General features: G+C 38.3%; 2 protein-coding genes across 2 annotated transcripts in view; one reads left to right on the top strand and one right to left on the bottom strand.

The window, feature by feature from the left end:
* Positions 1-1,070: 1,070 nt before the first annotated feature.
* Positions 1,071-25,536, bottom strand: LOC125239534 (zinc finger protein 254-like). Its single transcript, XM_048147149.1, has 12 exons — positions 25,282-25,536; positions 23,827-23,955; positions 22,398-23,057; positions 21,062-21,196; positions 13,945-14,072; positions 13,007-13,081; positions 11,732-11,861; positions 8,473-8,658; positions 7,741-7,896; positions 4,978-5,088; positions 3,487-3,585; positions 1,071-2,102 (listed from the first exon to the last, which is right to left on the bottom strand). The coding sequence occupies exons 1-12, from the start codon at positions 25,459-25,461 to the stop codon at positions 1,959-1,961; spliced, it is 2,133 nt and encodes a 710-aa protein (XP_048003106.1). The 5' UTR covers positions 25,462-25,536; the 3' UTR covers positions 1,071-1,958.
* The window catches only part of LOC125239083 (zinc finger protein 723-like), a 34,431-nt gene continuing 33,873 nt past the window's right edge, over positions 25,303-25,860 (top strand). The window contains exon 1 of the mRNA XM_048146561.1: positions 25,303-25,418. The gene's annotated coding sequence lies outside the window, so the exon portion shown is untranslated. The remainder of the gene's footprint in view (positions 25,419-25,860) is intronic.

The following is a 25,860-nucleotide window of genomic DNA, read 5'->3' as shown; positions in this document are numbered from 1 at the left end:
GAAGGTAATTTACAGGCTAGCACAAAACAATCAGAGATTAATGAGATAGCAGCGTCAGGACATGCCACGGAAAAATAATGAGGCAGCAGTATACTCTCCAGTCACATCAACTTTTTCCGAGACCCTCTGGCCGCTCCACTATAAGCCTTCAGCATACCTTAGACAATGGCGATTCTATATGAACGAAGCGCGTTCCTACGCACACCGTCTAAGCTCGTGTATGTGAACGCGTACCATGCTTGTGCGAGTGAGATAAGACAGGCCGACTGGTCGCGTGGTACCGGCACTTTCAGCGGGAAGCAGAGACCATACGATAGTACTCTTTATTATACTGTGATATTAGTATGGATCTATCTACTCGTGTTTGAGCCTCTTGCGCGGCCAGGCGCGGCCGCCATGTTTGGACTCCATGTGCAAGCGCAGTGCCGACTTGGTGGTGACAGTGCTGCCGCAGATGTCGCACGTGAAACTGCCGTGGATGCCCAATACACTGACATTTGTTTTTATTGTAGGTATCTATGACATTGTTTTATATTTTGTCATATATCGATTTTGTTTATAATGTCACAATTTTCGTTTTCTTTCAACCCCTTAATTGCCAAGAGTGGCACTGAGACTTTAGTAGTTTCATGTGCTCTGCCTACCCCTTATGGGATCCAGGCGTGATTGTATGTATGTTGTTTATATTGTTTGTTTCATTCTGTATCATTTTAATTTGTCGATCTTTTGGTGAGTCTTTATTTTATAATTGTGTAAAATACTGTCTTTTCTTCAAGAAATGAATGAAGAATGGTTTTCTATCGCATGTATAACGGGGAGTGCTCCGAGGAATTGTTCGGATTAATCCCTACCGCTTCTTTCCGCCATCGCCCTACGCGACAACATTTCCATCGCCATCATTTAGATGGCTGGCAGTTCTCAACTGTGCATTTCTCCAGAAACTTCCTGCCCCGCACAGCTAAACTGTGGAATGAATTGTCGCCTGCGGTATTTCTGGACCGATACGACCTTCAAATCTTCAAGAAAAGAGCGTACACCCATCTTAAAGGCCGGCAACGCACCTCCAACACCTCTGGTGTTTCGGGTGTCCATGGGCAGCGGTGATCGCTTACCATCAGGCGACTCGTCTGCTCGTTTGCCTCCTATCCCATGAAAAAAAAATAGATCTCTACTAAAAAAGGAAATTGCGTAATGCTCCATACATTCTTCCACACCCCAATGTAATACAGTGGAACGTTATAATCAGACAAAAAGTACTATCTCCAGTCCTATCCCTTCAACTATCTCCACTTAAATAATCACAACAATTCGACGCTCCGTTTCGCCATGAAAGACGGACATACAAACAGACACACAGTCTACTCGTGTTTGAGCCTCTTGCGGCTGCGCGGCCAGGCGCGGCCGCCATGTTTGGACTCCATGTGCATGCGCAGTGCCAACTTGGTGGTGACAGTGCTGCCGCAGATGTCGCACGTGAAACTGCCGTGGATGCCCAATACACTGACATTTGTTTTTATTGTAGGTATCTATGACATTGTTTTATATTTTGTCATATATATCGATTTTGTTTATAATGTCACAATTTTCGTTTTCTTTCAACCACGTGGCACTGAGACTTTAGTAGTTTCATGTGCTCTGCCTACCCCTTATGGGATTCAGGCGAGATTGTATGTATGTTGTTTATATTTTTTGTTTCATTCTGTATAACTTTGATTTGTCGATCTTTTAGTGAGTTGTGTAAAATACTGTCTTTTCTTCAAGAAATAGATCTCTACTAAAAAAGGAACTTTAATGCTCCATACAAACTTCCACCCCCCAATGTAATACAGTGGAACGTTATAATCAGACAAAAAGTACTATCTCCAGTCCTGTCCCTTCAACTATCTCCACTTAAATAATCACAACAATTCGACGCTCCGTTTCGCCGTGAAAGACGGACATACAAACAGACACACAGTCTACTCGTGTTTGAGCCTCTTGCGGCTGCGCGGCCAGGCGCGGCCGCCATGTTTGGACTCCATGTGCATGCGCAGTGCCGACTTGGTGGTGACAGTGCTGCCGCAGATGTCGCACGTGAAACTGCCGTGGATGCCCAGATGTACCTGTACATAATATATTATTTGACCAATTCTCCGATTTTGATTAAAAATTGGTAGGCTGATAGAGTCCATGAGCAAGAGTTCTCTTTATTATACTGTGATACCTAGCTAGCCTACCCAGGAAGTCAGAAGTTCTCACTCACACCTGACGCAGTTCAATGGCTGAGAACCTTGGACGGTACGAGAACTCGCAAACGAGTTTTATTACATTGGTGTATTTGATGGTTGTGCAATATTGTATGTAACCTTAACAGAGCAATTCTCGAAAAGTTTGTACATTTGGATCACGTCTCCGATTTTGATAAAAATTGGTAGGCTGATAGAGTCCATGATGCTGAGCAAGATCCACTAGGTTTCCCAAAATGTCCTAGGTTGTTTGTATGAAACCTTCCTTTTTTGTTACCAGATTTATATACATTTTCACTCCGTATAGACAGATAAAGTCTAAGAAAAAATCGGACCTCAGAACTATATAGAAAAAGGTACGGTGGCCTAGATGGAGTTACACCTTTGGGGGACGTTCGGCTAGATGGCGCTAAATATATTTGACATTTTAACAAATATCAAGCTAAAAATATGGACTAAATTGTCAAAACGGAGGTTTAAGTTTTAAGCTTGTGTCGAGAGATGGCAGTCTATGCACTGTGATAACACATTTCGTCACTACTTTTAAAAAAACTTGTATCTTCGTCAGTCAATGAAAAGAAAATTGTAGTAAGTATGTATGGAATGCATATAGACTTACTGCGTTTTAACTTTGAGGAGCAGCGTGAGATACGAGATTTTTTAAAAGTAGTGACGATTTTACTTTGTCAGTAACTCTCTATAATACTCGATCCTCTTTGATAATTAATAAAAAAAATAACCTAATATTAGACTTATAGTACACTAGCGGCCCGCGAAGACTAGGCACGGGAATTAAATCATAAAAATTGTGATAGTAAGTTATCCGTAAAATATAGACATACTAGTTTTTGCCCGCGGTTTCGCTCGCGTTAAATTCGAAAATTGTGGAATGCTCCATTCAAACTTCAACCCCCCTATTTTAGACAAATGGGGGGTTAGAAGGAAACAAAAAGTAGCCTATGTCACTCTCCACCCCTTCAACTATCTTCACTTAAAAAATCACGTCAATTCGTCGTTCCGTTTTACCGTGAAAGAGGGACCAACAAACAGACACACACACTTTCCCATTTATAATATTAAGTATGGATACTATTTCACCCATACATTGTTTTAATATAGCTCAAACGTTTTGTCCAGAGTTTTCGATGAAAGCCCTTAGCCAGAGATTTTGTAATAAATTTGCTTACGTAATACTTGAATGGGCCCTAACACAATTTATATGCATACTTTACTTGATGGGAAGAAAGGGAGGGGTACTTACAGTCTTATGGTGTCGTTTGAGGTTCCCCATCATTGTGAAGGCGCGCGGGCAGTGTTTGCACTTGAATGGTTTCTCTCCCGTGTGTGAGCGAATGTGAATCTGCGGATACGTTAAATTGGTCAATAAGGAAGGTACGAAATGCCAATGAGTTTTTCGGAACTTATGTGCGAAATGTCATTTGATATTTAATAATAAGAAAACATTTAGACACACAAACAAAGATTGAAAATTTACACAAATAATGTGGGTGAAGTGAAAAAGGGCACAAGTCCCGCCTCGGACTTGTGAACTTTTTCACCAAGTCAACTTGAGTTATACCCTTTTTCACTAAATAATCGATGGAATCAGGCGTTACTTTGCGGAAATCCATGTTAATCGTAAACTAGAACTTTCCTTTGCTAATCCGCGAATAGATAACGTGCAAGTCAATCAGTGCTAACCTGTTATAATTACTTGCGTATTTTTTACATGCAATTAATTTTCCTACCCTCCTACCGCAAAAATAAAAATAAATACGCAAATAAATATAACAACCCACCACCAAAAATACAAAACTCGACACGTGTTTCGCCTCTCTACGAGGCATCCTCAGGAGCTGATGTTGACTGACTGAGTCAGTTGCGGAACTTCGAAATTAAATAAATAAATAAATATTGGGGACACCTTACACAGATCAACTTAGCCCCAAACTAAGCAAAGCTTGGACTATGGGTGCTAAGCGACGATATACATACTTAAATAGATAAATACTTACTTACAGATATATACAGACAATTTGCAAGCATATCAAAAGGAACGGGTTCAGCATATTATGCTGCGTCAGCCATTTTATTACAAATTGACCGCGCAGTGATTTTCAGTCCCCCTTTTCTAAACCTCATTAACATACTATGCGGTGATATTTGCCAGCATGGTAATAACACACTGTATAAGAGCATAGTGAACGAAGAAGTTATTTTACTTCGGTTTTAATAATTTACTGGAGAGATGGGCCGAATACGAACTTTGCCGAATACGAATATTCAGCCGAACATTCGATTCAAGCTGTTACCGAACCGAATATCGGTTCCACCATACTTTAAATCCTGGCTTGGAGTAAAAAACTTTTCAATGATTGGTAATGGGTACTAAGGCTCTTAATGTTCCTATAATTTAGTGCACAAGAAAATTTTGGTTTTTGTTTCTGAAGCTACGTTATTTTTACTTTTTTACATAATTATTGTAGGTACTTATATTTTAACGCATTTTATCTCCCTTTGGTGTTTCCTTAGAATGCTGAAATAGGATGTCATTATCCGATGAAAAGCGAAATAACTTATGCTATTTATTTATTTTGTTTATTCGTCAATGTAACCGAACAATCGGCCGAATACGAACATTGAAAAACTTGCCGAATATGCCGCATACCAAATATTTACCGAATATTCGGCCCATCTCTATAATTAAGTAAATTTTGCCATGTAAATGAGTTATATATATATAAGCACTTACAATCAATGATTCTCTGGATAGGAAGCTCTTCGAGCAGTCGTTGCAGGCAAATGGTTTCGGTTTGCTCGGTTCGTGTTTGGCCAGCTGGTGTATTTTCAGCGCTGATGGGAACTGTAATGTAAATGCCAATATTAGGAAGATATTTTTATATTACCTACTAGATTTTTCCCGCGGCTTCGCTCGCGTTAAAATCGAAGATTGCGGAATGCTCCATGCAAATTTCCACCTCCCATTTTAGGGAAGTGGGGGGTTAGAAAGAGACAAAAAGTAGTCTATGTCACTCCCCATCCCTTCAACTATCTCCACCTCAAAAATCACGTCGATTCGTCGCTCCGTTTTGCCGTAAAAGACGGACAAACAAACAGGCACACACACTTTCGCATTTATAATATATTAGATTTGCTGTGCGTGTGTGATGAAAAATGACAAGTGCGGGCATTGACATTTTTTATATTATTTTATTCACTACCCACAATGAAACATGATCATTACATGGTAAGTCATGATGTAAAAGACATCTGGAAGGTAATATGATTTTATTAAAATTTTGAAAGACCCCGACCAGGACATAGTGGACCGATTTTCATAAAACATGGCTAAGAACACTCCCGACTAACTCAGCTTTCAAACAAAACAAGACTAAATCTAAATCGGTTCATCCGTTCGGGAGCTACGATGCCACAGACAGATACGTCAAACTTATAACACCCCGTCGTTTTTGCGAAATTGAAATTTTACTATTGCAGTTGCTGTACGTAGTGAAAAAGTGCACTTGTATCCCGCACTGTTCGCACATCAGCCCTTTCTCCTCACAGGACTCCTGTTTGCGCGGCGCGTGGACTAGCGGTTTCTTCTGCAGATACAGAGGAAGCTGGTTCGATTCTAGCTCGGGACACTTGGAGGCCTTGGCCACTTTTTCTTTGTGTATGACATTTATGTCAAACTAGCATTTTCCCGTGTTCAATTGAAAATTTGTGGAGCGCTTCATATAAACTTCCAACCCCCATTTTAGGAGGGGTTAGAAAGTGTCAAAAAGAAGCCTAGGTCACTCTCCATCCCTTCAACTAAGTGGGCCATATTTTTTAAAGTTGTCACTTTTGTGACAAGTGGGGTCACTTTTTTTGTACATGGGTATTTTTCACACGATTTATACTCAAAATCGCGAGCTCTATCGATCCTGATAGGAGAAAAAGAAATGTCCCAAGATTTCCATACATTTTTCAAACCTTCCATTCCGTTACCGCCATACAAAATGTATGAAAAAATGGTAATGGAATGGAAAAAACCTTGGGACACTTTTTAGGGTTCCGTAGTCAACTAGGAACCCTTATAGTTTCGCCATGTCTGTCTGTCCGTCCGTCCGTCCGCGGATAATCTCAGTAACCGTTAGCACTAGAAAACTGAAATTTGGTACCAATATGTATATGAATCACGCCAACAAAGTGCAAAAATAAAAAATGGAAAAAAATGTTTTATTAGGGTACCCCCCCTACATGTAAAGTGGGGGCTGATATTTTTTTTCATTCCAACCCCAACGTGTGATATATTGTTGGATAGGTATTTAAAAATGAATAAGGGTTTACTAAGATCGTTTTTTAATATTTATATTTTCGGAAGTAATCGCTCCTAAAGGAAAAAAAGTGCGTCCCCCCCCTCTAACTTTTGAACCATGAGTTTAAAAAATATGAAAAAAATCACAAAAGTAGAACTTTATAAAGACTTTCTAGGAAAATTGTTTTGAACTTGATAGGTTCAGTAGTTTTTGAGAAAAATACGGAAAACTACGGAACCCTACACTGAGCGTGGCCCGACACGCTCTTGGCCGGTTTTTTCTCCTACTTATTGGGATTGAAAGAGCTCGCGATTTTAAGTGGAAACCGCATAAAATTTTCCAAATAAAAAAAAGGGGGTGGTCGACTTTGAAAAACATGGTCTAAGTCCTCTTAAAAAATCACGTCAATTCGTCGCTCCGTTTTGCCGTGAAAGACGGACAAACAAACAGACACACACACTTTCCCTTTATAATATTAGTATGGATTTCATACCATGTGTGAAAGTGTTTCGTACCTGCCACCTGGAAAGGATGGGAGACGATCGTGGTGTGAGAAGAGCATATGTGGGACGCCCGGGTGGAAAACGTCCGCGTGGGCGTCCCAGATATCGCTGCTGCGAGGAAGCCCTGAAAGACCTGGGGCCCGTTTCGCGAAAGGTACAAGCCTTGTATTACAAGTGTGTTGTCATGACAACCCATACGATTTGACAGTTCGCGCACTTGTAATACAAGGCTTGTACCTTTCGAGAAACGGGCCCCTGTCCGCACTCGGTGTACCCAACTGGCGAGAAGTGGCGCAGGATAGGGCAGAGTGACGATCTCTTGTGTCGGAGGCCAAGATCCTTTTTGGGTCGCCATAAATTAAATATAACAAGATCATGCCATCCCATACATTAAAATGCGACCGCCTACGAACGCGCTTACACTACACCACACATAGATGGCGCCACAAAAAAAATGTCTTGTAGCTTTCGATTATACTTGTAGATGGCGTTAAGTGTCACTTTTGACATAGATTTACGGCTCGGAATTGGCACTTAATGCCAATCTACAAATAATCGGTGGCAACAAGGCATTTTTTGTGGCGCCATCTATGTGTGGTGGAGTGTAAGCGCGTTCGTAGGCGGTCGCATTTTAATGTATGGGATGGTATGATCTTGTTATATTTAATTTATGGGGTCGCTGAGTCAGTGAAGTAAGTGAGTAAGTACCTGCACTTGTATCCCGCACTGTTCGCACATAAGCCCTTTCTCCTCACAGGACTCCTGTTTGCGCGGCGCGTGGACTAGCGGTTTCTTCTTCTGCTGCAGATGTTTGCGCTCGAAGTGGGTTTTGTACGCTTCGGGACTCGGGAACGATATCTTGCACTGTGCACAAACATATAAAAGGTCAGAGGTAATTTTTTATAAGACGACCGGTTTGGCCTAGTCGGTAGTGACCCTGCCTGCTGCGCCGCGGTCCCGAGTTCGAATCCCAGTAAGTGCATTTGCGTGATGAGCACAGATATTTGTTCCTGAGTCATGGATGTTTTCTATGTATTTAAGTATTTTTGTTGCACTATTTTTGTTGCAGGCGTCCATAGGTTACGGTGACCGTTTTCCATCAGGCAGACCGTATACTTGTTTGCCACCGACGTAGTATAAAAAAAAAATATATTATATATATCGTTGTCTGAGTACCTGCAACACAAGCCTTCTTGAGCTTACCGTGGGCCTCAGTCAATCTGTGGAAGAATGTCCTATAATATTTATTTATTTATTTAATAGTGTTTTAATGCAACTGGCGTTTCCGCACCGCCCGCAGTCGCGCGTGCTCAATGAAAATGCTCCTCGTTACGGACCAAAACATGTCGAGCTATCTTCGACAATTTTACGTGAGTTACCCGATTTTACATGTTTAACAAATCATTTTAACGGATTAGGAAGATTGAGAAACGAACTAACCTCCTCACACTCATGTGTCTCCGTATGCGTCTCCTTGACGTGTTCCTGTAGTGCCGTCTCGCTCGCACAGTTCTCTCCGCACTGCTCGCACGGATGCAGGCCCGCGTGGCAGCCGGCGGTGTCCGCGTGTCTGTTCAGCGCGGCTAAGCTCACAAACTTCGTGGAGCATATCTCACACTTGATGTTCTAGAAAAAAGTGTCTTCAATAAATAATCTTCGACTAACGGTCAAGTCAAAATAACTTAGTGTTTTTCATCGGTCATCACACTGACAAAAATAAATTAAAATAAGTTTTTTTTGCAAAAATTTCATTTTTGGCACAAGCTTTTATCGACGACTGTACCTTTCTTTCGTCTACTGCTCTCCGAGACGTTTCTAAAAACCCCTTACTCGATGATATGACGTTTCATAACAGAGTTCCTATGACCACCTTTCTGCTCCATCATCACATCAGCTCCACGATACCGTAATATTGCATTGTCACGTGTTTTACATATGTGTGCAAAATTTCAGCTCAATCGGAAACCGGGAAGTGGGTCAAATATAGCTTCTACGTTTTGACGCACACTAACATACTAACAAGGCAAGTTGAATAAAAGCTTGTAATTAAATAGAAATATTTCATCACGTCATTTCATAATTTCTAACGAATCTTCACACTGTTATATCAGATTTGCGAGATCCGACGCGGCTTCCGTAGCTCAATTGGTTGAGAGCAATGCACGGATTGCAGAAGATGAAATAGACATAGACATTTTATTAATAATATTATAAATATTACACGTTCATCGGCTTCCGTAGCTCAATTAGTTGAGAGCAATGCACGGATTGCAGAAGATGAAATAGACATAGACATTTTATTAATAATATTATAAATATTACACGTTCATCGGCTTCCGTAGCTCAATTGGTTGAGAGCAATGCACGGATTGCAGAAGATTAAATAGACATAGACATTTTATTAATAATATTATAAATATTACATGTTCATCAATAAAATTATTTAACAGCAATAAAATTAAGATTATGCGTGCGTATTAAGAAGATGCGTATTCATGTCCCGCCGGTAGCGTAAAGTTTTTCCATTTTCACAAGCTTTTAGGCTACTTGCCTTGTTAGTATGTTAGTGTGCGTCAAAACGTAGAAGCTAAATTTGACCCACTTCCCGGTTTCCGATTGAGTTGAAATTTAGCACACATGTAAATCACGTGACAATGCAATATTATGGTAACATGGAGCTGATCTGGATGATGGAGCAGAAAGGTGGTCATAGGAACTCTGTCATGAAACGTCGTATCCCCATCGAGTAACGGGTTTTTAGAAACGTCTCGGAGAGCAGTAGATGACTGTTGAAAGAAAGGTACAGTCGTCGATAAAAGCTTGTGCCAATTTTTTTTTTTGCAAAAACATTATTTCCTTTGATAAAAAAGTATACCTTATTATAGATCAAGAGCCCAGGCCCGCCAGACCTTCCTTAAATTCTCAAGGATGAAACTTTGGGACAATGTAGAGTTCACATCGGCGTTTAATGTGTGCATATTTTCTAGTTCGGCCCATCGGCCAATTTTTTGCTATCAAGTGATGAAGGTGAAAAAAAAAGTGCTTACTTTCCTTAAATTCTCAAGGCTGATTTTTATATATGTGTTAGAGCACGTTGTTAGAAATTGGTTATCATCAATGCCAGACCGTTTCCGCCGGCCATAACTTTTACCAGACGCGACAAAGTTGGCAAAAAACGACTCTAACTTACCTCATTTTCTCAAGCCTGATTTTGATATATGATACGCAGGGACCTATAACTAGACCGTTTGTAAGCAGCCAGACCAATCGGATGGACCCAACCATCCGCCAGACCGACTTAAAGTTTCGATATGAACATTAGTAGAATTGAAATATTCCGGGTCTATAAAAGCTAAAAACTTGAATTTTCTACATTAGGCTACGTGTATATTGTATACTTGACGCTATATATACGCTATATCGACTATAAGCGACTTTCAAAAATTTTACTTCTAAGGAAATAAAAAAATGAAAGTTTATATGTGGTGCAAGATTAATTTTAAGCTATGAATTTTATTTACACTGCGTAAGTACATAATAAAAGTTTATTGGTCTCATTATAAAAGTTGTTTATTATTGACATCAAACTCACTGTGCAAAATTATGGCTAGTCCTTTTTATATGGCCGTGTAGATTTATACAGATTTTGTAGAGCAATATCACTTAAATCGACTGTCGTTTGTTCACACTGTTATCTGTACCATAATAATAATACTTGTAAACTTGTATATTCATATTTATTACGTCAAGTATACAATATACACGCTTATTACGTCAAGTATACAATATACACGTAGCTTAATGTAGAAAATTCAAGTTTTTAGCTTTTATAGACCCGGAATATTTCAATTCTACTAATGCTCATATCGAAACTTTAAGTCGGTCTGGCGGATGGTTGGGTCCATCCGATTGGTCTGGCTGCTTACAAACGGTCTGGTTACAGGTCCCTGCGTATCATATACCAAAATCAGGCTTGAGAAAATGAGGTAAGTTAGAGTCGTTTTTTGCCAACTTTGTCGCGTCTGGTAAAAGTTATATTTATAATAAAATACACATGTACTTACGCAGTGTAAATAAAATTCATAGCTTAAAATTAATCTTGCACCACATATAAACTTTCATTTTTTTATTTCCTTAGAAGTAAAATTTTTGAAAGTCGCTTATTACGTCAAGTATACATTATACACGTAGCTTAATGTAGAAAATTCAAGTTTTTAGCTTTTATAGACCCGGAATATTTCAATTCTACTAATGCTCATATCGAAACTTTAAGTCGGTCTGGCGGATGGTTGGGTCCATCCGATTGGTCTGGCTGCTTACAAACGGTCTAGTTATAGGTCCCTGCGTATCATATATCAAAATCAGGCTTGAGAAAATGAGGTAAGTTAGAGTCGTTTTTTGCCAACTTTGTCGCGTCTGGTAAAAGTTATGGCCGGCGGAAACGGTCTGGCATTGATGATAACCAATTTCTAACAACGTGCTCTAACACATATATAAAAATCAGCCTTGAGAATTTAAGGAAAGTAAGCACTTTTTTTTTTCACCTTCATCACTTGATAGCAAAAAATTGGCCGATGGGCCGAACTAGAAAATATGCACACATTAACCGCCGATATGAACTCTACATTGTCCCAAAGTTTCATCCTTGAGAATTTGAGGAAGGTCTGGCGGGCCTGGGCTCTGGGTCTATTAGTATTACCTTGCTATGCATTCGTTTCTTGTGCTGCTTGAGTCCATAAACGCCGTTAAAGACCTCTCCACACTCCTCGCACGTCGAGTTGAGTCCGGGGTGAAACACGCGTATGTGATTGAAGTAGGTTGTTGTCTTTCTAAAAAAAATGCTAAAATTAATAGACTGTGGCAAAATTACTGAAATATAGACTGCGATTGCCTTTAACTTTTGTCGAGCTCCCGATATAATAGCCAATATCTCAAAAACCATAACGTGATAGATTAAATATAACAAGATCATACCATCCCATACATTAAAATGCGACCGCCTAAGAACGCGCATACACTACACATAAATGGCGAAGCGATTTTTCAACACAGATTTTTATTTTTTTATCTGTGTCGGTTTGTTTTGATTTTTTAAATATTTTTATTTTCAAAGACGAAGGAGCCAATCAAAAATATCCAAAAACGGCCTTTTTCATTATGGCGCAAAAAAAGGTGTGAGACTCAAGATTGGTAACAATAAGCCAAAAAAACTAAACGGTCCGACACAGATAATTTCATTGTTGTTCAGATTCTCAAATTTCGTTAAGATTGATTAAGTTTTGAAGGAGGAAACAGTCGAGAGTAATACATCGATATTAAAGATTTTATTCGCAATATCTTTTAACTGAGTTTTTCTTAATCGGCATTTTTTTTAATAAGTCTAGTTAATAACACTGGTATATTGAACTAAAATTTCTAAATTGAAAGGGGGGCTCCTTTCCATTTTAGCATTTTCACTCCTGGAGGGCGATTTTTGAATCTCGCATACGGGATTTTGTCACTAGTTAAAATACCTGTTGAAAACGGTGCTTATTATTTTCAGTGACAATATTCTGATTTGAGCAATTCTTTTTTTTGCCAATAATTTTTTTTATCGTTTTAGGGAATTTTAGGTCAATTGTACTCAGAATCACGGCTACTTTCAATCACACTGGGAGACAAAAAGTGTCCCAGAATTTCCATACATTTTTTTTACTTTTATCTTTTGCTACCCCATACAACATGTACGGAAAATGGTAACAAAATAAGAAAAAATCGTATGGGACATTTTTTTTAACTACTAGGATTGAAAAGGCTAGTAATTCTGAGTAGAAATAGCATTTTTTTTTAAATATCACACTTCATAAAAGTGGCAAAAAAAAGAAATGCTCAATTCGAACACGTGAGACTCAAAAATCGACCCGCTGTACGTAGCGTGTTAACAGTGACAGACGTTTTGGTGCAACCGGCCCTAAGAATGAAGAAATAAACTCACTGGTAGCTCTTTCCGCAATGTGGACACTCATAGGTGCGGCCAGAATGCATGCCGTGATGCAGCATCGCCTGCGACCTGCGCATAACCATACAATGAATAATACTAAAAGCACAGTATAATCAAAGAGTATCGAGTATTATTATAGAGAGTTACTGTCAAAGTAAAATATGTAATCACAGTGCATAGATTGCCATCTCTCAAAACAAGCTGAAAAACTTTTAAACCTCAGTTTTGACAATTTGGCCAATATTGTTAGCTTGATATAAAATAATAAATATAAATAAATAAATATTATAGGACATTCTTACACAGATTGACTGGGGCCCACGGTAAGCTCAAGAAGGCTTGTGTTGCAGGTACTCAGACAACGATATATATAATATAGAAATACTTATATACATAGAAAACATCCATGCCTCAGGAACAAATATCTGTGCTCATCACACAAATAAATACCCTTACCGGGATTCGAACCCGGGACCGCGGCTTAGCAGGTAGGGTCACGCGCTAGGCCAGACCGGTCGTGATATGTGTTAAAAGCCATCGCGCCATCTAGCCGAGCGTTCCCCAAAAGTGTAACGCCATCTAAGCCACCGTATACCTTTTTCTCCATGGCTTTGAGGTACGTTTTTTTTTTTTACTTTATCCGTCTATACGGAGTTACATATTTCTTTGATAATAGTAATACTAACAGCAGTATAATAAAGAGTACTATCGTACAGTATGGTCACTCCCTCCCCGCTGAAAGTGCCGCCCTCCCCCTCTCGTCTCACAGTTACCGCCTGTCACCGCGACCAGTCGACCTGTCATATCTCACTCACACAAGCATGACGCGTTCACCTACACGAGCTTAGACTGTGTGCGTAGAACCGCGCTACTTTCATATATTTGATCGCCAGTGTCCGATGTGTGGTGAACTGATGAAACTGAAGGATTACCTGGTCCTGGAGACGAAGTCGCAGATGGTGCAGATCATCTTGAGCTGGTGCATGCTCTGGTGCTGCGTGCGGCGCCGGTTGCTCGCGAAACGGACGCCGCAGATCTCACAAACGTGAGGACCGAAGCTCTGAAAATATTAAATTAGTAAATATTATTAAATTAAAACGGGACTTAACCCCTCGTATGCTTAGACACGAATCCGTGCGTGGGAATTTTAATCTATTGCTTTGCTGACGACCGGTCAGGCTCAGTCGGTAGTGACCCTGCCTACTAAGCCGCGGTCCTGGGTTCGAATCCCGGTAAGGGCATTTATTAGTGTGATGAGCACAGATATTTGTTGCTGAGTCATGGATGTTTTCTATGTATATAAGTATGTATTTATCTATTTAAGTATGTATATCGTCGCTTAGCACCCATAGTACAAGCTTTGCTTAGTTTGGGGCTAAGTTGATCTGTGTAAGGTGTCCCCCAATATTTATTTATTTATTTACAGGGTCGTGCATATATCTTTAAAACCCTACATAATAGCCTATTCCCTAAAGTCAGCCCCGCCGGCTTCCGGCGCACGCGGGCAGTGACGACAAAATTTAAAACGCATTGTTTGACTCTGTAACCATGGCAACGCAGTCTGACACCATTACTGCGCGCTTGCGCGGTAAGCCGGCGGGGATGGCTTTGGGTAGCTGGTTCGAGCGCTGGCAGTTCAAACCTTTGCGTCAAATTACAGAAAACAGTGTGAATTTCACGAAGGTTATTCTAGAAAACTATTGAAAACTAAGTGCATGGTCGTAGAAAAAGTATTGTATGCAACGGCGTTTAAAGGAGGTCAAAAAAGGAGGGGCGTGGGTAACAATTTGAGGCGAAGCCGAAAATTGTTAATAAAGACGCCACGAGTATTTTTTGACTCAGTACCATACTTTATTACGACTTAAAAACCCGCAAAAAAAATATTTAAAGTTTACTTTTACTTGATCAGGCAAAAACAACATCAGCCATATTAATCTATAGTATATCTATGACATTTATTATTTTATTTTATTTTATTTTATTTTATTCGGAAAACCAACAGCTTAAATATCTAAAACTAAATTATCAAAAATGTGTATCTGAAAAGCCAATTACAGGTTTCCACAGATAGGATGCGAAGGTAATTTACAGGATAGCACAAAACAATCAGAGATTAATGAGGTAGCAGCGTCAGGACATGCCACGGAAAAATAATGAGGTATTGATTTGATACATATTAAACTTATTAAAAACGAGACCTATCTTAATCTTCTGCTGGCGGGGGAGCAAAGAAACTAGATACTATAAGGTTCTTTACTAATGCGGGTTTCATTAGGTGCAGATCCAAATGATCATTGTTATGACACAGCTCATTCATCGACCTCGCTGCTCGGATAAAGTATGAATTTTTACGATAGTTGGTTTTGGTCGGTGGAAGAGACAAAGGTCGGTAATGTCTAGAGGTAACAGCTCTAGGGACCCGATAATTGATATTTTTAACCAGTTCCGGGCTATCAACAGACCCAGTCATGATTTTAGTTAAATATACTAAATCAGTAACTTTTCTTCTCAAATCTAAGGGGAGAAAATGATGTCTTATGCACCTATCACGATAACATAAGTCAGTAGTCTTAGTTTTGTATTGTAAGAATTTTAAAAATTTTCTTTGTATAGACTCAATGCGCTTAATATAGATGTCGTAACATGGATTCCACACAACGGATGCATACTCGAGGATTGATCGCACAAATGAACAATATAAAACTTTAATAGGTTTTACATTATTAAATTTAGATGTTGACCTCATAATAAAGCCTAGAGACCTGGAAGCTTTCTTTACTATTTTATCTACTAGCTTTTACCCGCGGCTTCGCCCGCGTAATAAAAGTATTCTTATTGAAACGTTTACAAAAAAAATTGATTTTCATTTGGATCCGTAGGTTTCTTTGTAGGTACATCTGTCCGCGATTATTTCGATTAAGGTAAAGCGGGGCAATTCTCGACTGGGGGGCCATTGTAACTGATCTATTTGCTGTACGGTCAGCCAAGAACCTTACACTGCTTTTTGGCTGACTGTACCTTACACATATTACTATTGTTTTAAAAGAAATTCTTGCAATGATTGTAGAATTGTTACACAGCGACCACAGCGTAGGTAGTAGGTACGAATATGTATTTTACCTATATAAATATTTATACTGGGGAAACTTCATACAACCCACATAGCCAGTATCTCGACGCTATGGTCGGTAGGGTAAAAAGTACTTCCTTGCATTATAGCTTACAATTTTTTCCATTTTGCTTATACTTATTGCAAATGTAAACATATAAAAGGCAAGCAAACAACGATCTTCTTACAGCACATTGAATATAATAGTTATCACGGATGCAGGATACTCGCCAATGCCTACTTACTAATCCCTTCCCGCTGAGCCACCTGCATTTTACACTGCCTAGATAGCGATTGCCGACCGGAATAATTTCCGACCCCAATCCCTATTCTTATCCCCGTCCCTATCTCTATCCTTGTCCCCGTCCCCATCCCCGTCCCGTCCCTGTCCCCGTCCCTCCCCTATCCCTATCCCCGTCCCCGTCCCCTATTTTTATCCCTATCCCTATCCCTATCCCTATCCCTATCCCTATCCCTATCCCTAACCCTAACCCTAACCCTAACGCTAACCCTATCCCGTTCCCGTTCCCGTCCCCGTGTCCCTGTCCTTTGATATTTTAACCCCATTGCACAACAACAAGGGAGAAAATATCTTTTCCACCTCATTAGATTTTAAAATCGTTGTATTTATCGTGATCAGCGACCCATGTTTTTGACTTTACCTCCTTTAGGGGTCAAATTTTCAAAAAACCTGAAACATGTATTTAGTCATATGTCTTTAGGAATCCTCCTGTGAAGTTGTCCCTGTCCCTGTCCCTGTCAAATTATCATGCTAGGAGGTGAACTTTGAAATATCCTTCCTATAAGGAACTTCCGTGTCAATTTGAAATCTTGAACCAGAAGTATAGATAAAAACTAAACCTACACTTATGGCTATTTTGGATATTTTAACCCCATTGCACAACAACAGGGAAGAAAATATCTTTTCCACCTCATTAGATTTTAAAATCGTTGTATTTATCGTGATCAGCGACCCGATAAACCATGAAAACGATACCCATATTGTGTTTTTGACTTTACCTCCTTTAGGGGTCAAATTTTCAAAAAACCTGAAACATGTATTTAGTCATATGTCTTTAGGAATCCTCCTGTGACTCCTAATTTGACATCTCTAGGACCAGCGGTTTCGGCTGTGCGTTGATATGTCAGTCAGTCAGTCAATATCTTCTTTTATATATATTTTTGATATTTAAACCCCATTGCACCACAACAGGGGAGAAGGTATTTCACTTCCGCCTCGTTAGATTTTAAAAACGTTGTATTTATCGTGATCAGCGACCCGATAAACCAAAAAACGATATCCATATTGATTTTTTACTTTATCACCCCCTTTTCACCCTTTTAGGGGTTAAATTTTCAAAAAACCTGAAACACGTATTCAGTCATATGTCGTAAGGAATCTTCCTGTGAAGTTTCGAATAAAATAGTCAAACTAATCTTGTTTCCCCATACAAACTTTGAACCCCCATTTGACCCCCTTAGGATGTGAATTTTGGAAAATCCTTTCTTAGTGCTCCTCTACACTACATAAGGAACCTACGTGCCAAATTTGAAATCTCTAGGACCAGCGGTTTCGGCTGTGCGTTGATATGTCAGTCAGTCAGTCAGTCAGTCAGTCAGTCAGTCAGTCAGTCAGCTTCTTCTTTTATATATTTAGATATGTATATCAAATATCAGTTTTGGGTCTTGATAAAGGCCTAAGTCCCTAGTAGACAGTGAGTTACTTATACTAGTGGAGTTGAGGGAGTAATTAAATAGAATCGGGTTGGGTTTGCGAGTAAATGACATCGTATGGCACTTTGCCACATTAAGATCCAGTCGGTTTTCCACACAATAATTCGAGAACCTGTTTAAATCATCTTGCAGTAGCAAGCAGTCGGATACATTCTTGATGGATCTATATATCTTGGTGTCATCGGCATAAAGAAGAAATTGAGAATATTTAAAAATGGAACGGATATCATTGATGAATATGACAAATAGCAAAGGGCCTAACAAACATCCTTGCGGCACACCCGAGGGAATACCAGCCCAGGAGGAAGTATAGCCATTTACTGCTACCGCTTGAGATCGATTTTGAACATATGAAGTAAACCATCTAAAAAGATTTCCATGGATGCCACATGTTAATAACTTCTGCATTAGTATTTGATGGTCTATTCTATCGAACGCTTTACTGAAATCAGTATATATGGTGTCTACTTGGCCACCAGACTCCATTTTGCATGAAACATAATCACAAAATGTTAATAAATTAGAATCTGTCGACTTGTTTTTTACAAAACCATGCTGTTCAGCTATAAAGGAAATTTTTAGAGTTGAATAAACTTGGCTGTGAACTATTTTTTCTAGTATTTTGGCAAAAATGCATAACTTAGATATTGGCCTGTAGTTTTTTACATTGGATCGGTCACCGGACTTATGTACGGGGGTAACAAAAGCTGATTTCCAAAGTTTAGGGACAGTTCCTTCAGCCAGAGATCGACGGAAAATAATACAGAGAGGTTTTACGAGACTTTCAGCACAGTTTGATATGAGTATAGGCGGCAGAAGGTCGGGGCCTGCACCTTTATTGACATCAACTGACTTTAGCAATTTAAGGACTTCGCTAGGGTTAATTTCAATGTCGCATATACTATTACTGGTAGTGGTAGATTCTGTTATAGATAAAACGCCATTAGAGCTACTACGGAGAAAGGTAGTTTCAAAATAGTTGGCAAATAAATTACATACAGATTCGCCAGTGTCTGCTTGGATAGAGTCATACTTCATTACTGCTGGAAGGCCGAGAGACCCTTTACTAAGCGATTTTGTGTACGACCAAAAATATTTAGGATTATCTACAACCGCAGTTTCAACTCTTTTAATATAATCTTTATAACAAGTGTCTTCCAACATTTTAGCTCTTCGCCTAAGTAGAGAAAAAGTTTGAAAATCGGAAAGAGAACCATATTTTTTATATTTCAGGAAGTACTTGTGCTTTTCTTTCAAAACTTTTTTAAAGCGGGACTAAACCATTGAGGGTATTTATTTGGGTAGATTGTTTTGTGCGGTATAAATTTGTCTCTTAATTTATATATAGTTGAGTTAAAGACAAATAACGCGTCATCCAGCGGCCCATTATTAAGAAGGGTATCCCAGTTTACAACATTCAATTCTGCGCAGATGTTTTCATACTTGCCTATTTTATAATTAAATACTTGTCTCGCATTAGACGCTAGCGGTGTAGGAGTGTTTAAGCACAGTTCTAAATTTAGAGACTTATGGTGAATATCCTCAGGTTCGGCAAGAGGGCAGGGGCAGGGGTTTATTAAAAGAGGATTATTAGAAAATGCTAAGTCTAGGATTCTGTTATTGGCATTATGTACTAAATTAAATTGGTCTAAGTTATGTTGGTTAAGGGTATCAAAGAAAAATATTTGACTTTCTCCGGTCAATCCACAAGGCTCGATTAGTCCGTCGGAGAGTTGATGCCAGTCTAGATTAGGTAAGTTAAAATCACCTAATATAACAAATATATCATTCGGGGCAGATATCATTATATCATTTAATTTTAATGTAAAATTATGCAATTGGGTGTTAAAAGAGTTACCATTATTTTCTGAGCATAAGTATAAAGTGCATATATTAATATTTACGCGATTATTTCGCGATCCAGCCAATATTGTGACCCAGATGTCCTCTGCCGAGGAGTGCCACTCCGGTCGCCCAAGAGTGGTGAACTCCTTCCGAACTGCCAACAGAACCCCGCCGCCGTACCGCTGGTTGGTGCGACTATAGTCCCTGTCTAATCGCCAGATGAGGTAACGATCATCGAATAGTTCACTGTTACTTACCCCGTCGTGTAACCAAGTCTCTGTTAAAGATATAACATCGTAACAATTTAGTTGAACATTTCTTCTAAATGAGTTTGTTTTGGTGCGCAATCCTCGAGTATTTTGATAGAATATGTTTAGTTTAAGGCCGGGAGGTGAAAACTATAAATAAAATAAAAATATTGTTGTACTTAATTAATACTGTGGGATAAATATGCAAAAGAGTTAAATTTATAAGCGTGGAATATGCATTATAAACTACATGACTCAATATAATTATTTTGTTTAGCAATACGAATAGGGTACACTTTAAGTAGGGTTTAAAAATTATTAATTCCATTACTAAGAACGAAAGATGAGTGTAAAAACGAATAAATGCACACAAGTTATTCCCCCAGTTACATAGCAGGTCAGATATAATGAGCTTAAAGGTCATCTCAATAGGATTCAAAACAGAAAATTTAACAAAGGTGCGCGGTCGAAACATATTGAGCAGGCGAGCGATAAGGAATGCAAGCGATAACATACAAAAAGACATACCCGTTCCAGTGCTCCCCAACCGCAGGGTCGCTAAGCGATTACACTTATAATTATGAACAAACAAAACAGTGATCATAACATGACGTCAGTATATTTAGAAAAAATATTTCACATTGTCACACCCGTCAACGACTATAAATTCTAATACAATAGAGGTTGCTTCTATGGAGATCAGATTACTACTTCTAATTTCCATAGTTGATCTGAATTATGTGACGTCACTCCATTGGCCAACACCGTTTTCGGAGTCCATAATTTAAAAAAAACATACACACATCTTTAATTAAAAATACGCAGTCATCACGCACTTTTAATCCCCGCAAGCTATAAATATTGATTTCTTAAGTCAAATACTACAGAAAACAATAACTTGATGTGCTAAATTCGATACGAGTCTAGTACCCTATTGTTTTAATAGATTAAAGTTCTCAGTCTGATACAAAATGACAATTAAGGAGTACATAGGACAACTTTGAAAAAAAAGGGGGTGGACAAGTTTGAAAAAAAAATGGCCCACATATTTGTCCTCTGTTGAACATACTCAGGCAATCGTCCCCCAAAAACCTAGAAGATAAAAGTACTCACAGCGTTATGCCGCTGCATGTGGTTCTCGAAAGCGTCCTTCATACCGAACCCTTTATAACACTCGGGGCATTTAAACCGAGAGTCTATGTAGTTCTTAGTTTCCTGACGAGCTGCCACTTCGGCTAGCTGCTCCTCCTGCAAATAATAATATTAAAAATAGAATATGTTAATTAATAACCTAACCTAACCACAAAATTAAAATTTTGAAAAAATTATCCCCCGACTGCGACATAGTAGACCGATTTTCGTGTAAAATTGCTAAGAACACTCTCGACTAACTCAGCTTTCAGACAAAAAAAAACGAAATCTAAATCGGTTCATCCGTTCAGGAGCTACGATGCCACAGACAGACACACACACAGACAGACAGACAAACAGACAGACAGACATACACACAGACAGACACGTCAAACTTATAACACCCCTTCGTTTTTGCGTCGGGGGTTAAAAATAGCCAATGCAGAAAAAAACCCCGACGGAAAATTGACGGGGTGTTATAAGTTTGACGTGTCTGTATGTGTTTGTCTGTGGCATTGTAGTTTTTGAACGGATGAACCGATTTAGTTTTTTTTTTTTTGTTTGAAAGCTGAATTAGTTGGGAGTATTCTTAGCCATGTTTGATGAAAATCGGTCCACTATGTAGGGGGTTGTAGTGCATTTAATAAAAAAAAAAAATTTTGGGGACACCTTACACAGATCAACATAGCCCCAAACTAAGCAAAGCTTGTACTATGGGTGCTAAGCGACGATATACATACTTAAATAGATAAATACATAAATAAATAAAATAACATACATACATACATACATACGATCACGCCTGTATCCCATAAAGGGGTAGGCAGAACACATGAAACTACCAAAGCTTCAGTGCCACTCTTGGCAAATAAAGGGGTCGAAAGGAAACGAAACTGTGACATTGTAGTGATAGGTTGCCAGCCTCTCGCCTACGCCACAATTTAACCCATATCCCATAGTCGCCTTCTACGACACCCACGGGAAGAAAGGGGGTGGTGAAATTCATAACCCGTCACCACGCAGGCAAATAAAATAAATAAATAAATAAAATAAATAAATAAATATTATAGGACATTCTTACACAGATTGACTGAGGCCCACGGTAAGCTCAAGAAGGCTTGTGTTGTGGGTACTCAGACAACGATATATATAATATATACATATAAAACATCCATGACTCAGGAACAAATATCTGTGCTCATCACACAAATAGATGCTCTTACCGGGATTCGCACCCAAGACCGTGGTTTAGCAGGCAGGGTCACTACCGACTGAGCCAAACCAGTCGTCAAATAAAGATAGGTAGGTAAATGCTTACCTTGGTCAAAAACACGATTTTCACCGAATAATCACTTTCGAATTTCTTATTCTTTACAATTTCTTCCTTTTCCTTCTTAACTCTTTTCCTTTTTCCTTTATTAACATTTTTCCCTTTAAGATCACACTCAGTTTTCTCCTCTTTTTTAATAACTTTTTGCTTTTTCACATTTCTATCCTTTTCTTTATTAACATTTGCTTTTCTTTTTCTTCCTGAATTTTTAACATTTTGTATACTACTAACATAATTTCTATTTTTCACATGGTTAACTTCAATTACTATGTTCGGTTCATTTTTCAAATCATTTTCATTTACAATAACTTCATCCTTAACATCATTTTCACTCTTTATCCTAGATTTGTTTTTACCATATGTTTTTCTTATACTTTTATTTCTTTTTAACATACTTTCATCCTTTACAGATGCATCCTGTATAATTTCATCATCTATATCAATAGGGAAGTCTGTTGCGTCATCAGTTTCATTTAATATATTATTTATGTCAACTATATCGACATTTGGTTCATCTTTTATGTCCGTTAGAGGTGTCTCTAGCTTTGTGTCTTCGGGGACCCAGTCGGCGGTTTCAACTTCACTTTTATTTAAATTGATGGAAGATTGTAAAGATTGTTTTACATTGCAAATGTAGTCTGTATTTAACTGCAACATGAAGAAAAAATTTTTTTATACCACTAGTAAATTAAGACGTTAGAGGTATATGAAATCCGATAAATTGAGATTATTTTACTCCGAAATAAGATGTTGCTGTAACCCTTTTAATATTCAAAAACTAGCTTTATCCATCGGCTTCCCCTGCGTACTAATCTTGCATTCCCATACAAACTTTGTACCCCCATATCTTTAGGAGGTGAATTTTGAAAAATCCTTTAAGGTAAGGTGTACTCGGGTAATTCCGAACGTCGAAAACCGTCGGCAAATTCCAAAAAGGGACCCTTATTACTATGGAATCACGGGTGATTATCATTTGAATTTCGGAATTTTCCGACGGTTTTCGACGTTCGAAATTACCCGAGTACACCTTACCTACAAATGTGAAATCTCCAGGATCAGCGGTTTCGGCTGTGCGTTAATAACTTCAGTAACTTTCTTTTTTATATATTTATTAGAATTTAGATAACCAATATCCTAAACCGTTTACTAGCAAGTGTTTTATTATTCTTGAATTTATTGTTATTCATATAATTCTGATTATTAAACTATGTAATTTTTGAGTTACAATATATACATAAAATTTCACCTGTATTCCCAAACAGGGTAAGCAGAGAACATGAAACATATTTCTATATTTCTGGTCAGGCTTCCATTGAAAAGCCTTCCTGCTCAAGCCTACCTAGCAATCAGTACCTAAGTGGTTCAAAAAGTTTAAAGTATAAGCTAAATAATGTGTAATTATCATAAAAATAGTAACCTCTCCTTTCTGTAGCCCTTCGAGGAGCTGTTGTTGTGTTCGGACACACATCTTCCGGAATGACGTACACTTGACCAGCATACTGCGGCAGAACGAGCACAGGTATTGAGGCAGCTGATCCTTGACTGTCTGTAAAAAAAAAAAAATTGTTTGAAAGACAACTTGGTAAAAGTAGTAGGCGTCAACTGGATATGGGTATCCCAAGACCGCATTAAATATATTAGAAATGCATTATTATGAATTGATATGTTATTGAATTTCTTGTAACTTGACTTATATTTGTGTAATTTGACGATCCGCTACGGGAGATAATACTTTAACATTAATTAGATATTGTTTAATCGTTTATTTTTTTATTGAACTGAACTAGGTATTATAATGAAATTATTTATATTATTGTATTTGACGATCGATCGTAATATGAATTCTTGTAGATTGACATGCAATTTATACTGTAGTTTGTATTATGAAATAAATGAATCTAATCTAATCTAAACAGAGTCTGCTGGAAAAGGCCTATATCTCCAGTGAGGGTTCAGGTGTAACATAGGATTAACAACTTTTTAAATATCATGTTATATTAGATTAAACTAAAATCCATAATCCTACGGACCAAATTGACAAGTAAGTGTGAACAAATGTTGCCACAGTTTGGCTAGTGTCGTTCTTATCGATATTAAAATTATTATTACACCGTAAATTTAAGGTGCACCCTGACGGTACAATCAAATTGGCAATTTGATCTTTTAATCAATATACCAACTTTTTCTGTGATTTCGACCTAATTAGATATAAAATGTTAATTTCAAACCAGCAATAATGTAAATGAAATTTATATTTATTATGATATATAGTTTATTGAATCTTTACAAATGAATTATTACAATTATTTACCTTTTTATGCTATAAATCTAGTGGGTAAAAACGCATTTTATCCATCCACTACCTCGAAAACCGAACAAACCAAAATGTTTACCTTTTATTTAAAAGTAACATACGTATTTTTGATTTAAACTAGTCTGTTATTTGTACTTTACAACTTGTCGATACATTGTTATCGACATATACCCTTCACTATTTTTATTTCACTGTTCCTGGTAACATTTCATCTGTCAGTCATTTGTCAATTTAGTCCGCAGGATTGTGAATTTTAGTTTAGTAATAAGTTACCAGAAATGAATGGCTATTTTATTCTTATTTATTTGTATGATTTATTATTTGATGACAGACACAAAGCAAGGGACTATGTCTGTGGTTATTATCACACCTATCCTATGAGTATGAGTTCTATCTTTTGTCAAATATTGACTCCATAGCTGCCTAACGTCTTAACGCTGTGTTGGCAGCATTCTTGAGACCTGTAAAGACTCATCATGAGAACTGTAAGACTCATCCTTACAAACTAGGTAATATGTTATTTATGTGGGCTGTGGCCAATGATGATGTGATACTTACAGGAGCCCCAGCGATGGCTGAGAAAGCATCAATAAGTTTAAATTCATGGATATTGTATAATCTACCGTTGGTGGACAGACAGGCACGGCAGCACAACAACTCTTGCCTAGAGCCGGATTGGCTTGGATTTTCCGGCGGTAAGATTAAGTAGTAGCTATTTGATTCATCAACCTTAAACATCTTGAAAGAAACTGTTTAAAACGCACTAAACTGTCTACGCTATTGTAAAATAAAATCAGTGTCAGGTCAAATCCCAAGCCCACCAACGCGGAACAAAACCAAACATGAAATCTGTCAAAACTCCGTAGCTGTCAAACTATTGTTTTTTTTATTTGCGTTCAGAAACTTAAGGGCCTCTCCACACCGTACAAGAGTCCAAGTGCGATTTTCGATGTATTGTAGTTTTCGATGATTAATTGAATTCGTTCATACCACAATCTAGCAGTGCTAGCACTGTATTTAAATGTCTTCCTTTTTATTTTTACATACATTTACCTTTACCTCACATTTATTATACACACATTTTCACAAATTCTACGGAATGGCAACATTATTATTGTACTGGTGAAAATTTCGCTT

This window comes from Leguminivora glycinivorella, chromosome 25 (assembly GCF_023078275.1).
Source record: "Leguminivora glycinivorella isolate SPB_JAAS2020 chromosome 25, LegGlyc_1.1, whole genome shotgun sequence".
Taxonomy (NCBI): domain Eukaryota; kingdom Metazoa; phylum Arthropoda; class Insecta; order Lepidoptera; family Tortricidae; genus Leguminivora; species Leguminivora glycinivorella.
This window is presented reverse-complemented; position numbering and strand designations above follow the sequence as displayed.

Coding starts and splice junctions, on each gene's coding strand:
- LOC125239534 (XM_048147149.1), bottom strand. CDS start 25,461: ATGTTTAAGGTTGATGAATCAAATAGCTACTACTTAATCTTACCGCCG. Junction 23,058..23,826: donor AAGGGCTACAGAAAGGAGAG/GTTACTATTTTT, acceptor TTCATGTTGCAG/TTAAATACAGACTACATTTG. Junction 11,862..13,006: donor CATTGCGGAAAGAGCTACCA/GTGAGTTTATTT, acceptor CATTTTTTTTAG/AAAGACAACAACCTACTTCA.